General features: G+C 36.9%; 1 protein-coding gene and 1 non-coding gene across 3 annotated transcripts in view; both read right to left on the bottom strand.

Moving 5' to 3' along the window:
• The window catches only part of FCHSD2 (FCH and double SH3 domains 2), a 285,218-nt gene that overhangs the window by 36,967 nt on the left and 230,925 nt on the right, over positions 1-17,326 (bottom strand). The window contains exons 10-13 of one of the 2 annotated variants that reach the window (XM_044258593.1): positions 17,045-17,140; positions 15,707-15,778; positions 6,666-6,782; positions 2,275-2,379 (exon numbers count right to left, since the gene is read on the bottom strand). In XM_044258593.1, the coding sequence (XP_044114528.1) occupies positions 2,275-2,379; positions 6,666-6,782; positions 15,707-15,778; positions 17,045-17,140 (390 nt within the window). The remainder of the gene's footprint in view (positions 1-2,274; positions 2,380-6,665; positions 6,783-15,706; positions 15,779-17,044; positions 17,141-17,326) is intronic. The other variant, XM_044258594.1, reaches the window with a different exon arrangement.
• Positions 11,924-12,026, bottom strand: LOC122914777. Its single transcript, XR_006385857.1, has one exon. It is a non-coding gene; the product is annotated as a U6 spliceosomal RNA (small nuclear RNA).

Below are 17,326 nucleotides of genomic sequence, written 5' to 3'. Positions count from 1 at the left end.
CAGTGGGTTAAGCCGCTGCCTTCTGTTCAGGTCATGATCTCAGGGTCCTGGGATCGAGTCCTGCATCGGGCTCTCTGCTCAGCAGGGAGCCTGCTTCCCTCTATCTCTCTGCTTGCCTCTCCGTCTACTTGTGATCTCTCTCTGTCAGGTAAATAAATAAAATCTTTAAAAAAAAAAAAAGCTGAGATAATAGATCCAGCATCATGGTTTTTAGCATATTCCGTATTTTTGGTAAGAAAATTATCTCTGAGAATGCAAACTCAAATACTGGTATTAGGAAAAATGAGACAATCTGTTGTGGGAATCTCACTTCATATTTTTAGCTTTAAGCTAACAAACACAGGGCTGTTTAATACACTCACAGAAATAACAGGTCATTGAGCCTAAATGCAGACTTGTGTGACCAATACCTACTACTGCTACTCCTGGGGGGTTTGGTGGAGGGACGGTACCAGACAGTAACACCATGGAGGGAGTTTGGAAATAGAAAATACAAGACAGAACACACCCTTCAGAAAACTTCTGAGACTTGTCCTGTTCCACCAGGGCTCTGAAACTGGCTTCACTCAGAGTATGGAGAAACAAACAGCAGGAGAAACTCATACACAGGCCAGTGTCTCTCAGACCAGGCGAAGGCCTGCCAGCAGTACTTGGCCGGTACCCTAGGGTAGTGGCTTAGCCTGACCCTGAGTTCAGAGTGGAAAACAGCTATTTATTGTACACCCTGCCCTCTTCACTGTAGAGGCAGTGGATCATGTGTCAGGGACAAAGGCAAGTTGGATTTACTGGGGTTTCTCTATACCAGGCAGATGACAAGCCTTCCTGGTTCAGATCACTTCCGTGGGGTTGTGCCAAAAACATGCTCACATTCCCTCTGTTTGCCTAAGCTGCCTCTCCCCTCACCCTCCCCTTCCCCCTCAACCAACCACTGAAACACTTCCTCAAAACCTCTAGAGTCCTGAGAGGATATATGAAAATCACTAGTTCAGATTAACCCTCAACCAATCTCTTGTAGAGAGACCCTGGCGGTATCTTGTACACTTACAGTGCCACACTGTGTCCCAGGGGAACTTCTCTCATTGGGCAAATGACTCTTAGAGAGTATTTCCCAATGCCAGGCTCAAATCTTCCTCCTTCTTCCTTTGGTTCAAATTATGCCACTTGACATTACATGGCATAAATCTTGTGCTATCCCTGCTTCTCTAATTAAATACTGCTCATCTGTCAACACCCATCTCAAATTCTACCTTTTCTGTGTCACCTGCCCTGACAACTTATCCCACAGTGGTCTCTGGGTTCCTTAAGTATTAAGAGTACTTGTGTGGACCACGCCTTGGCATTTATGTTTTACAGTCTCAGCTATCTTTGGCACTCTATGCCTTCCTAACAGGAAAATATTCTCCTTGAGGTCTGGATAGTCTGTCTTTCTAAGATGTCTACTTTCTAACATCCCTTCAACATGGTGCACTGGGTAGATAACTATACACACGTGTGCACAGGTCATCCATGAACTGGTCCTAAGCACAATAATTTTTGTTTACTTCCTATCATTATTTCTTCAAAAAACCTCCACTCTAAACAAATCCAACTGCCTAATTGTATCCTATGTCTTCTGCCTTTGCAAATAATATATTTCTTTCCATCTCAACCTCTCTGCCACCAGGTCAGGGAATATTACTCCTCTAGGGTATATGAACTTCTGGACACTGTACACAAAGAAGTGTGGGGTTTTTTTTTGTATGTGTGTGTGTGGGGGGAGAGAAGGTTTCACACTTTCATACACAATCCTCAAAAGGGTTCCATGACCCCTCACCAAAAGATGAAAATCTATTGTTAGGTTTTTTGCCTTAAGCAGATACTTAACCAAATCTCTCTTTTTAAAAGATCAGATTTTGCCCCTGAACCAGTGAACCTCCCATTATTGGGGAGGACTTTTCAAGGCTCTGAATATATATATATATCAATTTTATGCCATTAATTTTACTGATTTATTATGTTCCTTGTGAAAACTTTAAAATTAGTATCTTTATGGTGGTATAATTCTTCTGTTAATTTTTCTTGATTATAAACTCTCCAGAAAACCGGTTCAGTGTCTTTTTGTTACACGTACTGTCCTGCAGGAAGCAGGTATCAAAAATAAAACCCTGGACACAGATAAAGATGCTGAGTCATCTTCAAATTAAGCAGTGGATAGCAGCTGAATTCTACAGGTATACACCACGGCTGTGATATTGTTGGAGCTGGGGAAAATGCCCCAGTGAGCTGCCACCTCACCTCTGCTTTACGAATATTTTCTCTGGCTTCATCTATTTTCTGTTCCAGTTCTGCTCGGCTTTGTTCTGACACTGCAACTCCATGACATTCCAGATCATCTAAAACCTATTAAAGAAAACAGGAAAATAATGACTGTTTTTTCTTTTTGTCTTTTTTTGCTTAAGTGATTACAGTATTCAGGTAATTTAATAGGCTTCAGTGACAAGTGGTCACAATTCCTCTTTTAACATTTAATTTTTTTCACTTATTTGTTAATTAAAAAAAAAACTTCTCAATATAATTATACAAAGTTGCAAAAGTAGTACAGAAAGTTCCCCCACCCCTTCACCCAAGGCAACAATTTATAGAACAATACTACAATATAAAAACCAGGAAACTGGGCGCCTGGGTGGCTCAGTGGGTTAAAGCCTCTGCCTTCGGCTCAGGTCATGAACTCAGGGTCCTGGGATCGAGGCCGGCATTGGGCTCTCTGCTCAGCAGGGAGACTGCTTCCTCCTCTCTCTCTGCCTACTTGTGATCTGTCTGTCAAATAAATAAATAAAAATCTTAAAAAAAAAATAATAAATAAAAACCAGGAAACTGACATTGGCACAATCTACAAACCTTACTTGGATTGCATGTTTTGATATGCACACCTTCAATTTCTAAAAATTAAATGAATATAGGGCTGCCTGGGTGGCCCCATTGGGCTCAGACCCTGCTCCAGCATCCTGGGATCCAACCCGCATTGGGACTCTGTTCAGTGGGGAGCCTGCTTCTCCCTCTCCTTCTGCCCCTCCCCTGTTCCTGCTCTCTCTAATACATAAATAAAAATCTTCTAAGAAAATTATATGCAAACAAAGTATTGTTGTAAAACAACAACTAATAAAAAATGGCAGAAAGTCTCATATTTGCACATCCCACTATATGTCCCCCACCCCAGATAATTACTGTCCCATCAATTTACATGTATTTTTCTGAACTATTTCTTATATATCTGATCCTAGAACTATTTACATGTAAAATATAACTTAGATATATTAGAGTTATGGAATTTAAGATAGAGAGATTAGTAGCTCAGTCTAATCATTATGACCCCTTATAAGCAGAGAACTTCCTCTGGCTGGAATCAGATGAGAGACCAGCCAAAAAGGAAGTCAAGGAGTTGATTCCAAGCACGGGAAGGATTCAGTGCATCATTGCTGGCTCTGATATGTAGAAGCCCATGTGCAAGGATCAGAGAGAGTAGCCTCCAGGAGCTAAGGGTAGCTCCCAGATGACAGGAAAGAGTATGGACCTAGGTCCTACAGTTATTAGGAACTAGATTCTCACAACAACCTGAATGAACTTATAAGTGGGTTCTACACTAGAGGCCGGCCTAGCTAGCTAAAACAATGTCATTTTGGTCTTTTTAGAGCTTGAGCAGTAAAATCAGCCAAGCCCATCCAGATGTCTGACCTACAGAACTGTGAGATAAAATATTTGCACTGTTTTAAGCTACTAAATTCATGGTAATTTGTTATGGCACATATAGAAAATGGACACAACCATCAAATACAATGTTTCCTCTAAGTTTCAGGAAGACATCCTTATTAGGATGAAAAATTCTTTATCTTGCTGGCTATGTCTTTTGTTTTTACTTTTTAATCACTAAGAGATAATTTTATCATTTGATTTTTTTGGTAATTATAAAAATAATCAGAATTTTTCATATTTATTTGGTAAATGCAGTTTATTATGCTGATAAATTTTCTAGTGTTGAATCATCATGGCACTCTAATTAGTCATGTGCTTAAAATATAACTAGATTCATTTTTATTAAAATTTATTTAGCATTTTTATAAGTTACATTTTTGTTAGAAATCAATAGACTGTACTTCTAGACTCTTTTTTGTTCCATTTATCTGTAAATCCATTCTTTTTTTTTTTTTTTAAAGAGGATTTCTCTTTCTTTTTATTTAAAAAAAAATTTATTTTTTCATCTGATAGGGATCACAAGCAGGCAGAGAGGCAGGCAGAGAGAGGAAGGGAAGCAGACTCCCCGCCGAGCAGAGAGCCCGACTCGGGGCTCGATTCCAGGACCCTGGGATCATGACCCGAGCCGAAGGCAGAGACTTAACCCACTGAGACACCCAGGCACCCCTATAGTAGAGCATTTTAATAAAAAAAGTCTCTTATGTGTTTAACATTTTGAAGTATAAAGCTGCAGTAATTCATCTAATTACTATTTATTGGCTATATGGTAGACAGAGAACTCGTCTCTAGTTCACAAATTCTTTGAGATAAACTGTGTTAGAGAAACTGCACTCAAGAAGCCTCACCTCTCTATGAATCTCATTTACATGACCAGATTCTGAAATTTATACTGTAGTCTGACACCAGGTTTGGAGGGATTTGGGGTAAAGAGGGGAGTTTTATTTTGCATGCAAGAGGGATGTAAACTGTTATAACCAGAAGGTAGACTGGAAGACTGGGTTGGTTTTTTTTTTTTTTAATTTTATTTATTTGACAGAGATCACAAGTAGGCAGAGAGGCAGGCAGAGAGAGAGGAGGAAGCAGGCTCCCTGCTGAGCAGAGAGCCCAATGTGGGGCTTGATCCCAGGACCCTGGGATCAGGACCTGAGATGATGGCAGAGGCTCAACCCACTGAGCCACCCAGGTGCCCCAAGACTGTTTTTGAAAAAAAAAAAAAAAAAAATTACTACAGTATTTCCCATTCCACATATTCTTCTAGAACCTTGCTATTTCCCTACCAAGAAGTGGAGTTTACGTTCTCTCTCCCTGAACCTCAACCCAAGGCCTTTGTGACTGCTAGTTAACAAAAAAATGACACAGTAATATGTTATTTCTGAGACTAGACCAGAAAAGAGAACATAGCTCCTACTTGGCTCATTCTTGGGACTCAAACCTTTGGGGCCCTGTGCCACCATGTAACGGCTAAGCTGAAGCCACTGTGCTGGAGAGACCATAGAGAGACCAAGATGCATGAGGAGCTCCAGCTGTTCTAGTTCCCAGCTGTCAAGTCCTCCTGTTCCAAGCACCAGATATTTCAGTGCGGAGGCCTGTGAGGTGACTTGAGCACCAGTCTCCATCTGACTGTAACCACATGGGAGACTCCCCAGTGACAAGTGGCAAGCTAAGTCCATCCAATCTCCAGAGTGCTAAGAGACAATTAAAAATGCTCTTTTTTATGGCATGAAGTTTGAGGTGTTTTGTATTGCAGCATTAGATTAGTGGAACACTGAACTCAGGATCCCTGTGAGACAGTAAAAAGAAGTCAAAGCAGGCAAGAGAATATATGTATACACAGAAGAAAGGTCTAATGTTGGAGATATTAATTTATGATTTGTGGTAAGTGAAACCATGGCATTGGTTAAGAGTGCCTATAATGAGAAGAAAGAATAAGAAAAGAGCCTAATACAGAACTCTAAGAAATTTAAATATTGAAATATGAAGTGAAGAAAAAAACCTATCAAAGAATATAAGAATGGCTAGAAAGGCAGAAGGAAAACCAGGACAATGTTAAGTCATGGGTAACTAGAGAAGAGGGTGTTTCAACACCAAGGGAGTTGTCGATTATGATGAAACTGCCAACAGGTTTTGAGAAATAAAAGTATCTATTTTGGATTTAGCAACATAGACCACTGGTGATTTTGGCAAGTGAAGTCTGTATGAAGTGTGAGGGAAGGGAAAGTAGGAAAAGTCCAAATATTATAGGAAACCTAGACACGAATAGTTCTTTTAATATGCTGGATGTGAAGGTAAAGAAAAAGTTATAAATAAATGGAAATTATAAAAAGTTTACTATACCTTGTGCTTAGAGTTTAGCCTTGAATATACATTTTTTTGGTGTTTAATTTTAGTTTTTAAATTTTTAATTTAATTTTATTTAGCTCTTTTTGTTAAGTAAACTCTGTGCTCAGCATGGATCTTGAACTCACGATCCTGTGATTAAGGTTTGCATGCTGTACTGACTGAGCCAGCCAGGTGCCCCTTAAAGATACACTTTCATGGACTCTACAGTTAAGTCTTCAAAAATTTTATCTCAGTCATTAAAAGCTTAATTCAACACAGACATGTCTCTTCTACTACCTGAAAGATGGTAATACACTATCACTAGCTCTTCTTAGAAAATTTTATGGCAGGGTGCCTGGGTGGCTCAGTGGGTTAAGCCGCTGCCTTCGGCTCAGGTCATGATCTCAGGGTCCTGGGATCGAGTCCCGCGTCGGGCTCTCTGCTCTGCAGGGAGCCTGCTTCCTCCTCTCTCTCTCTCTGCCTGCCTCTCTGTCTACTTGTAATCTCTCTCTGTCAAATAAATAAATAAAATCTTTTAAAAAAAAATAAAATAAAACTCAACTCCTTAAATTGGTTTGACATTGGCTAAATGTCGCCTAAGACTCTATTATACTTACCCGCTGTTGGTGAACAATGTTTTTGTGCTCACGTGCCACACGTGTGGCCCATTTTCGAGCCTCCTTGTTTAGACTGTGCTCCTCTGTGGTCCCAGTTTCTGATTCTAATTGTCGGCTCTACGACACAAGAGAGAACAGAGACAACACATCATTATGCCTATTGAAATCACTACTGTTTGTGGGTGGACCAGAGAGCCTTCACTTAATCAGCACTCAAAACAAGCCCTGCTCCACTACTGTGGGAAGCAATGTCTCATATCAGAACATTAGCAGGACGGTATGAAACCATAAATGAACACCAGATTTTTCAGTTTGCACTGTTTAATATTGGAGCTTCACCTCTAATACTGTGGACTGATCCATTTTGGGTGTGAAAAAAGCTAGCTAAACAAAGAAAAAAAAAGTATTTATGCCAACTTACTATGACACTAAAATGGTTACATAAGTAAAATGGAAACAACTCAATTGTTTTAATGGGATTTAAAAAAAGAATCAATGGATAAAAGTGAAGAGAACAAAACAATACAATAACAGTAACACAACCTCTTTGTCCACAAAAATACTGGGTTTATTTCTTTTTTAAAAGATTTTATTTATTTATTTGACAGAGGGAGAGAGATCACAAGTAGGCAGAGAGGCAGGCAGAGAGAGAGGGGGAAGCAGTCTCCCTGCTGAGCAGAGAGTCCAATGTGGGGCTCAATCCCAGGACCCTGAGATCATGACCTGAGCCGAAGGCAGAGGCTTTAAACCACTCAGCCACCCAGGCACCCAAGATACTAGGTTTAAATTATTAAATTAGTTTCAGGTCCATCACCAATTCACCAAAAACCCTCAAACTAGGTTTTGCCCTTCCTCTGGACTTTAATATCATACGAGAGGGGTGCTTCATTAAATGATCAGTAAGGGTTTCTTCTAGCCCTAAAATACTACTATTCTGTTTCACAAAGGACAAACTGCAAAATTTAAATTAGCAGTATTAATAGTTAGCCCCTACTATACAAAGTATAGTGAAAAGTGCTTCACATAGCTTCTTTAACAACCTCATGAGGTGATTCATACAGCCATCTTATAGAAAAGGAAACTGAGGCTCAGATGTTAAAATGTCTAGTGTCTATCAGATATTACATGTTACAACTCTGATTTATACAGGTCTGATTTCAGAATTAGAGCTCTTAACCACTAAATTATTTTAATTTTTTCTAAACACTTAAGAACCCATGGAAAAAGACATCAAATAATTGGGAAAACAAACAATCTCTTAAATATGAATTAATCCAAGAGGATTTTAATACAAAAAAGAAGCAAAATTTTACAGTGGGAAGATCTTGGAAAACTGACTTTTGCAAGGCCACACAGCTCAAAATTGGAAGAGTAAGTAGAATTTGGCTGTATTAAAAAATATTTCTGCTGGGGGGATTATAAGCAAGGTTCAAAAACTTTTACTCTATGCAGACATTTCAACTAAAGCTAGATTATACAATGATAAATGCACTGAAACAGAGCAAAAGAATCAAAATCAAAATCTAACCAATTTCACAACTGATTCATTCTTCGGGCTATTAGAAATCTGGGACCCATCTTTATTATTGTATTTTGCTTTGTAAGAGGATCTAGGCATTTACATTTTAATCCATTCTCAGAAGTCAAAGTTTATAATGTTAAAAGGTGGATGCAAATTGCAAATGCAATCTACATTAACCAGAGGAATCTAATGTATAAATGGAATGCAAGAAATGTGTATTCTGAAGAGCCCAGGCATAGGTTTTTAAGTCAGACTTAGTTTTCATTCTATGTCCTTTATTATCTTTATGATCTTGGACATGTTTTTAATCTGAGTCTTAAGTCATATTTGAAAATTGGTGAAAATGCCAATCTCATAGGGATTGTTAAGAAAAAAGTAGCTCATATTATAAACATTCTCTTACACTAACTATATAATTAAGTATCCAATAAGTGGTAATTGTTAATGCTAAACACCCAGTTGAAAATAACTTGAAACAAAATATTGTTAATATTAGTAAAAAATTCCACATAATTCCTAGGTTCTTGCTAGCCCAAAGAATGAATTAGAAACAAGACTGAAGGCATATTGAAAGATCAAGGCAGATCTCAAACAGAATGAACTTAAATGGAACAGAATCGAGGAGAAAGAAGACAACTGATGGAGAAATTATATTTTTATCACGGAGCAACATTTTAGGAATAGGTAAGTGTGTTAAATGTGTACTGGCTACAGACAGGTCACAGCCCTAGTTGCTCACACATAATCTCTACCTTTTCACTGAGTATTTCCTGTGCTTAAGAGCTGGGGAAGTATAGATAGGGCCTTTTCCCCTTTCTCTTTGGGTTTACTACTCCTCAGATGGGAGCGTCCAACGATTAGGACAGACAACAAATGCCACTGATTGGGAGATGATTCTGTGATTCAAATTCAAATTAATTTTTTTTCGTGAATTCTAAAATCAAGCCATGGAAAGAAATGTAGAAGCTACCTATAACTCAGGGTCTAGACAAATGAAAATTTCATACAAGGCAAACACAACCCAGATGTTAAACAACACACAGAGGAATGTTCTAATGCGACCTCTACCATCCAAGATTGCTGTAAATCAAGATCTAGTGTAGACCAGATGGTGGTGTTAGCAGTGGCTGATTCTACCAAAGGAACTGCTAGTGACTGCTTCTTTTTCGAAATGTTAGCTAATTTGATCCCTAGTTCAAACTCTTAACATTTTTCCTTTACTTCTTAAAAATGCATTTGAAACATAAGAGAATAACATATATAAGCTATTAAGCACAATATTTTAAAGCACACTGCTATCTGCCTAAAGCAAAATATGAGAATTTAAAACTTATGTATCAAAAAGCACTACAGCCTAGCTCTGAAAAAGTTCACTTATTGAACTTATTTTAAAAAGAGACATATGTAATAATACCACAATTCTCAGAAAAATGGTGGCACAAAAATAATTCAAATAAATTAACAACTGAAGAGAAATGATATAAGCACTTTCCTAGCAGCTTTTTTTTTTTTAATTTGACATAGAGAGAGAGAGAGAGATTACAAGCAGGCAGAGCATCAGGCAGAGACAGAGGGGGAAGTAGGCTCCCCGCTGAGCAGAGAGCCCGATGCAGGGCTTGATCCCAGGATCCTGAGATCATGACCTGAGCTGAAGGCAGAGGCTTAACGCACTGAGCCACCCAGGCGCCCCTCCTATCATCTTTTAAGTACAGGACTGGTAATTTTTCATTTGTCATTTGTCAGTTTGGGTATATGACAAGTTAGGTCAACTAAATGTGATTCTTGAGATCTTTGGAAACATCAGATTTTAGAAATCATACACATTTTAGTAAAAAAAAAATTATAGAAGCAGATGGGTCTTTTCCCATTCCCTCTGAGTAAAATAACTTCCTTATTGTTTTTTGTATTGTCCTTCAAATCTCAGGTCACACGTATAGGGGGAGGGGCAGAGGGAGAGAATCTTCAAGTAGACTCCTCCAATTCAAGTAGAGCACAGAGCCCAACACTGCTGAATCCTACAACCCAAGAGCTCATCATGACTTGAGCTAAAACCAAGCCAGATGACTGACTGAGCCACCCAAGCGCCTCAGCGGTTACCTTTAAACAGTGACAGTTCAGGTGAAAACTTTCTACATCATTCTTTTTTTATAATTAGAAAACTATACAGCTATGTTAATTTTTTCTAAAAGGGTATTATTTATTGCATATTTAGGCTCTGTGCTAACTGCTTTACAAACATTATTTAGCTCTCAAAATAATCCTAACAATGATTCTCAATTTATAGGTATGGAATTCTAGGCTTAGAAAGGGTATGTGTCTTTTTTTAAAGCCAGTATGTGGTGAATGTAGAGCTTGTATTGAGTTCGCTTTGACTTCAGATTCCTTGCTACCTTACAACTGTATTGTCTCACTAATTGTTCTATATAGTTAATACCAATACTGATAAAATAAAGGCAGTAATATTGAAGAAGATATTGTTAAAATACAAATTTCCTTTGAATGAAGCTTTGGCTAGGCCATTTACTTAGAGGTAAGACAGCTTTTGCTTTCACTTCGTTTTTAGAAAAACAAAAGCCATGTTTCATATGAGTTTAAAAAGGCCTTCAGAGCCTTAGCAATGTTAAAGTTTTTGAAAGTTCCCAATTTTTTACAGAATATAAATACTAGTCTTTTCAAATTTATAAAGTTATTAAATAAATTTAAAGAACTACATGACAGAAATTAACATTCTACTATTATAGATATATCAGTTTTTAAGTTATCATAACTATTCGTCCTTAAGATATGATTTCAGTTCACTTTAGGATTAACATAAGGGCATAGAAGGTTAAGACAGGCATCTGAGCATATGTTCAGAGGGCAAATTGAGTAGGGATAGAAAAAATGATTTCATACAAGAAACACTGTCATAATTTTCCAAGTCTGTTACCAAAATATAACCATTTGAAAGAGAGAAAAAGAGATGGTCATACATAATGAATGAAAACTAGCATTTACATAGCAAAATACTAGCATTTCAACCTAATTTCAAAAGATAATGTTAGGGTTGTCAAGCCAATGTCATATGCCAAGAACAATTCAGTTATTAACCCTCATTCAAGGGATTTGTACTAGTATTTTTCAGCTTATTGGTATATATTTATTGTGTTAAATATTTAATCCACTTTAGTTTTTATGAAATTTAATAATATATTGTTAATTATTTCAAGAAAATTATTTTTACTTGTTTTACTCTTCAAGTAAAAAGTATCTGGATCTGCATAGGTTATTATATTTCTAGTACTCATGTTTATACAGGTTCATGGTCCTATAATTTTGAAATTCACAATGCTCTGAAAATCACAGGTGTTTTAGGTAAGTTTGGAGGCAGGGCTCAGGTGTGGCAAAATTTGACTTGAACCAAAGAGACGTTTATAGTTTTTATTTATTTCACTTGGTATAACTACTCAAATGTTTTACTGCAAAAATACTATGCTTGATCATGAGGTCCTTCCCCTTGTTTAGGGTGTTATACAATATAGGGTATATGGATCACCCTTCTAAAACCTAAAAAAGTCTGTTATTTTGTTTTTTAAAAAGTTTTATTTTTAAGTAATCTCTACACCAAACATGGGGCTTAAACTCACAACCCCAAGATTAAGAGTCCCATGCTCTACCAACCGAGTCAGTCAGGTGCCCCTAAGAATTCAGAATATCTATGTTATTTTATTTATTCATTTTCAAGATTTTATTTTTAAAAAATATGGAACGCTTCATGAATCTGCATGTCATCCTTGCACAGGGGTCATGCTAAACTTCTCTGTATTGTTCCAATTTTAGTATATATGGTGCTGAAGCAAGTACTGAAAAATTTTAAGTTTTGAAACACATCTGACCTGAAGGTTTTTGTTGGGAGACTGTGAACCTCTAAGTCACATATTTTAAATATATCATACAACTTGGAAAGGAGTGGAGCAGTGCTCTTCATGAATCATAACTTATTCTGACTATACTCGGAGAGTAGCAGGAGCTCACAACTGGGTTGAGTGTACGTAGTCCCTCCGGGAAGCAAACGGGAGTTATTAGATACCAAAGGTAAATTTAAGAGAAAAACCTGTCCTTCAGTCATGCCATGAAAACAAGACAAAACAACAACAAAAACAACAACAACAAAACCGCTGTTTCTGACACTCTCTAGATATATCTAAAGCCTGACTGGTTGGAATAGCCACAAGAGGAGTACACCTTTATTCTGGCAGCTCTCACAGAGATTCTGCTTTAAGAGCTATAATCACAGGCTAAATAAAAAAGTGAACTCCCAGGCTCTTTTGTGTCAGTACCTTACCAAGGCATCTGTGGGAAGTTCTAGATACCTATAGATGGTTAGAGAATGCATCAAATCCAGAGAAAGCACAAAGACTCATTATATAGATGGTAGGTTTTCTATGAAAAGCACGTAAGTCCTTTTTGAAAGACTGAAGAACTTAGGACAACCCCCTCTGAACATTTGACTGCCAGCACTGCTGTTTCTGGAGAGCAACACTTTAGTCTATAATCAGAGCCTTTCATTTTTGGATACTGTGGTCGGTATTTGTATAGAAGGATGGTACCTACTTACTCACAAGGAGGATTTTACACAAATTCTCTAACACGGTGCTTTCACGTTCATATGCCAATGCTATAGGCAATACAAGACTTCCATCAGCAGATAAAGCCACTCACTAACAATGAGAATTTTGAAGTAGTTTCCCTGTATAGTATACAGGTCCCATATAGTCTTTACAGACAAGGTTAACTTTTGGTAAATATTTTTTTCTTAGTTTTATTGAGAAATAATTGACATACATCACTATATAAGTTTAAGGCATATAGCATGTTAGTTTGGTTTACATGTATTGTACATATTTTTAATAAATGCAAAAAATGCCCCGCTTAGCAAAAATTTAATGTGCAAAAGTCCTAAATTGCAGCAAGTGGCCATTTTACTTAATATTTAGTCTTTAGATCGTAGAAATAAATATCACAACTAGTGGCTAAAATAACAGGAAAAGAGAAATTTGTCAGCTATTTTTTTTTTAAAGACTTTATTTATTTGAGACAGAGAGAGAGGGTGCATGCACATAAGTGGGAGGAGCTTCAGAGGGAGAGGGAAGCAGGCTCCCCACTGAGCAGGAAGAGGCATACGGGGCTTGATACCAGAACCCTGAGATCATGACTTGAGCCAAAGTCAGCCACTTAACTGGGACCCCGTCAGCTATTTTTTAAAATTTGTGATACTGGGGCGCCTGGGTGGCTCAGTGGGTTAAGCCGCTGCCTTCGGCTCAGGTCATGATCTCAGGGTCCTGGGATCGAGCCCCACATCAGGCTCTCTGCTTAGCAGGGAGCCTGCTTCCCTCTCTCTCTCTGCCTGCCTCTCCATCTACTTGTGATTTCTCTCTGTCAAATAAATAAATAAAATCTTAAAAAAAAATAAATAAAATTTGTGATACTATGATAAAAATGTCAGCTTAAGGTATCTGTGAAGATCCTGTTATTTGCAGTTCAGGAAAGGTAAAAAGGAAAAAGTCTTCACATCCCCACCAGGAAATATAGGGGGAAAGTTTCCATAAGTTTTTCCTGTGTTAAATGCAAACGTGTGTTTCCTGTATTATTCTCCATCCAGGTTAAATAGGATAGGAGATCCTTTTCATTGGACATGAGGAAATGTCCTTAAGGGCACACATCACTAGTTCTGGTAATGGAAGGGACAAACACTGAGGTGTATGTAGGGCAGAGGTACCGAAAAGTTTAAGAGGGGTGGGAATGGACACTAATTGTTAGCTACTGGCTGCTGTTTATTCCACACAGATTGCTTTTTAGGCTTACAAACTGTTAAGAAATATGTTGATGAGATCCACACTGTGGAATGAAAAAGAACAGAAGTCCCAAGGAACTTTCAGTCAACTCAATAAGAGAGTTAAGTGGGGGGGGTACCATGAATATAAAAGTGTTACAAGACTTCAAAATCTTTATAATGTCTCCTATATTTGATATTTTGCTGTTTCCTATAGTAATTAGGGGCAATGCCTAAAAAAATCAAGTATGCTTGTTTTGTGGAAAGATAGGGGAAAAAAAGACAGTCAACATTTATTCTGTATCTACTATGTGCCAGGGCTTGAGTCAAATGCTTAAGTAGCTCATTTAATTTTCAAATAGATTAAAGTCTTCAACCTTTACATAGGAGAAGGATGAATCAGAGAGGTTAAATATATATAAACATATAAATAAAATAAACACCGTCAGCAAATGGCACAGCCAGGATCTGACTCCAAAGCTCATGATTTCTCATTGTATGACACCTGGATTAATTTCTAAAACAAGTGTGACCCATGTGACAGCTGAATGACTCTCCAAAATTGGGATCCTAGTATATATATGTAGTTGTCATATAGAAAATCCTAGTATATATATGTACTTGTATATATATGTACTTGTCATATAGAAAATCCTCTTTTTTGGGGGTTAGGGAAATTTTAGGGTACATCTCATATTCTTAGAGTAATCCTGCATTTAAAACTCCTTTCAGCATAAACAATGAATTCTGTTACACTGAAAAAAAAAAAAAAGCATTTCACAAAATAAGATACAAAATGGCCAATAAATATATATGTATACTCAAAACTAATAATCATAAAAATATAAATTAAATGAAATATGGTATGCAAAATTAAAAAAAACAAATTCTTTCAGCAAAGAAAGGTGAACATTACTCTTTTCAACTTTCTGGTATCATCTGAAAAATGGTATTTGAGGATATAAAGAAAGGACACTGTAGAAATCAATAACTATATGGAAATAAAGGCAAGAAAATCAGTGTTAACCATGAGACAGCTACTAAGTTACTCATTAGATGAAACTTGCCACCGATCATTGTCACTTGTAATGATATTATAGTTAACACTAAGATCCCCAATCTAATTCTATGGCTATACAAAATAGAAATAATTGCATATTTATAAAACCATTTTGGCCAGTTTCTTCTGGTATATCGCTCTAGCGCATGAATCAAAATAATCATATATTGAAATAAAATGATAACAAATTTCGATTTATCAGCAAGTAAAGATAAGTCAAAAAACAAAAAGGGTACAATCATTTCAAGCCTTAGTTAACTTTGACAGTAGTATTGTGACTGTATGCTCTTATCTGGTTTTCAACTTCTGCAGGAAAAATATTACAATTTGAAATGGGTTATATTAAAAAAGGCTTCAGCTTCCCCTTGATAAAGGCAAGATTAGCTCTACAATTCTTTCCAACATGCCTCTCCAGGAAAACAAAGGTGCTTCAGACAAGATGAAAAATGAGAAGTTCAATCCTTTCACTATAAATAGGGAAGGGAATGCTTAATTTATATAGGAAAATGGAAAGTCCCAGTTTACACAATCAGTGGCCCATTACACACCCCAACACATTTTTAATCCCAATACCAGGTTCCACCCTTCATTAACATGCAAACCCACACATCCCATCTCCCCCTCCCTTGACCCACACCCCCATATACCTCAGCTATGGTCATTCTCAGAGCACTGACAGGGGAGAGCTCAATATCCACCAGTTGGGCAGCTTTTAAACTCTGCCCAGTAAAGATTGCACAAGGACAGAAAACAGCATAGTTAGAACTTTAAGGCAAACAGGGACATGCAGCTAAGAACATTTAGCACAGTGTCTAGAAACAGAATAGGATTTAGGATTGTAGCTGGGCCTTGAACAAGTGAAATGAGAGTCTACTGTTATTCTGATTTTTCTGAGGAAAATGGGCAAAGATAAAATAATCTTGAATTAGTTGCAATTTTAAGTCAAGCTTGGTGAACCTGTCCACACTCTGTATCTTCTAATGCTCTGCTTCATTCCTCTCAGATGAAGAAGTCAAGTTATAGGATGTCACTGAATCATTAAGCAAAAGTTGATTGACTGAAAAAGGCACTAACATAAAGGGCAAGGATTATAATCTAAATGCTGATTTCCTATATTTCTTTATATAGCCATGAACAGGGCTCCTTAAAATGTAAGAAAAGTAATAAAGATAACTCTAGTAAAGGTCTATTAAACTGATACCATGAAACTGTGATATCATAAATTCCCCTAGTTCTGATTCCATGTTTACTAAAAGACCTTACGAATATAATTTGACTTCCCTCTTGGCTTGCCCACATTGAAAGAATGTGCTAGGTATGCCAACCTGTGCTTTCTTAACTTGCAGAAGTTGATTTTTTTTTTTTTTAATGTTATAAAATTAGCATTTTGGTTCTGTTGTTTTTAATTCAAATAATGGCAAACATTTTTCATAAACTGAAGGATAAAATGCATGATTAATAGCTGCTTTTTTAAAATATTGCCAATTTGAGCATTTATGTTAATGCTCTGACATTCTAGGAAATCTGAAAGGAATGAAAAAGGTTCTGTAATTTTTTATAAAGCCAACCAAAATATGTGCCGGCGCACATTCACTGTTCTGTTTATTGATTTTATTCTGGTTAAAATTTAACCACTGGTTTCTTTGGAAGGGTGTCCATGTGAAGAATTTCATGGATAGAAAGTATAATTTATATTTGAATTGAAAAAAATTTTTAATGATTATTTTTTCTTCTTCTCTCTGTTCAGTTTGCAAGTTTTTAGTTACATGTCTTAGAACTTAACCTCATTTAAGTTGCTAACATAAAGATACTGAGTTTTAGTCACATTTTAGAAAGGAGAAATGGCTGTTTCTCTGCATACTTACAATTTTGTTATGAAATTAAGGAGACACAATCAGCTTTTTCTGTCTAGTTCAAGGATAATAGTTATCTGAGCACAAACATAGCTTAAAAACAAATGGAATGAAAATCTGGAATTCCCTTACAGTATCGCTGTCACAGGGCTGGAACTGGAAAGGCTGGGGTTTGTGAAATACAGCATTCTCTTGTAAAAACAGCTGAAGATTATAGTCCCGTACCACCTAAAGAGAAAATAAAGTATCTTTAAGTCTTTAATAAGGTTATGATGTCGAGTAATTATATTTTAAAGTTTAAGATTTATTCTGCTGCTTTCCAAAAATGAGAAATCATCCAACACTATGTGATCAAAAGAAAATGGTAAGTACACATATTTTTTTCATTTTAGATAACAGTTGTTACTTATGTGT

Source organism: Neovison vison, chromosome 7 (genome assembly GCF_020171115.1).
Source record: "Neovison vison isolate M4711 chromosome 7, ASM_NN_V1, whole genome shotgun sequence".
Taxonomy (NCBI): Eukaryota; Metazoa; Chordata; class Mammalia; order Carnivora; family Mustelidae; genus Neogale; species Neogale vison.
This window is presented reverse-complemented; position numbering and strand designations above follow the sequence as displayed.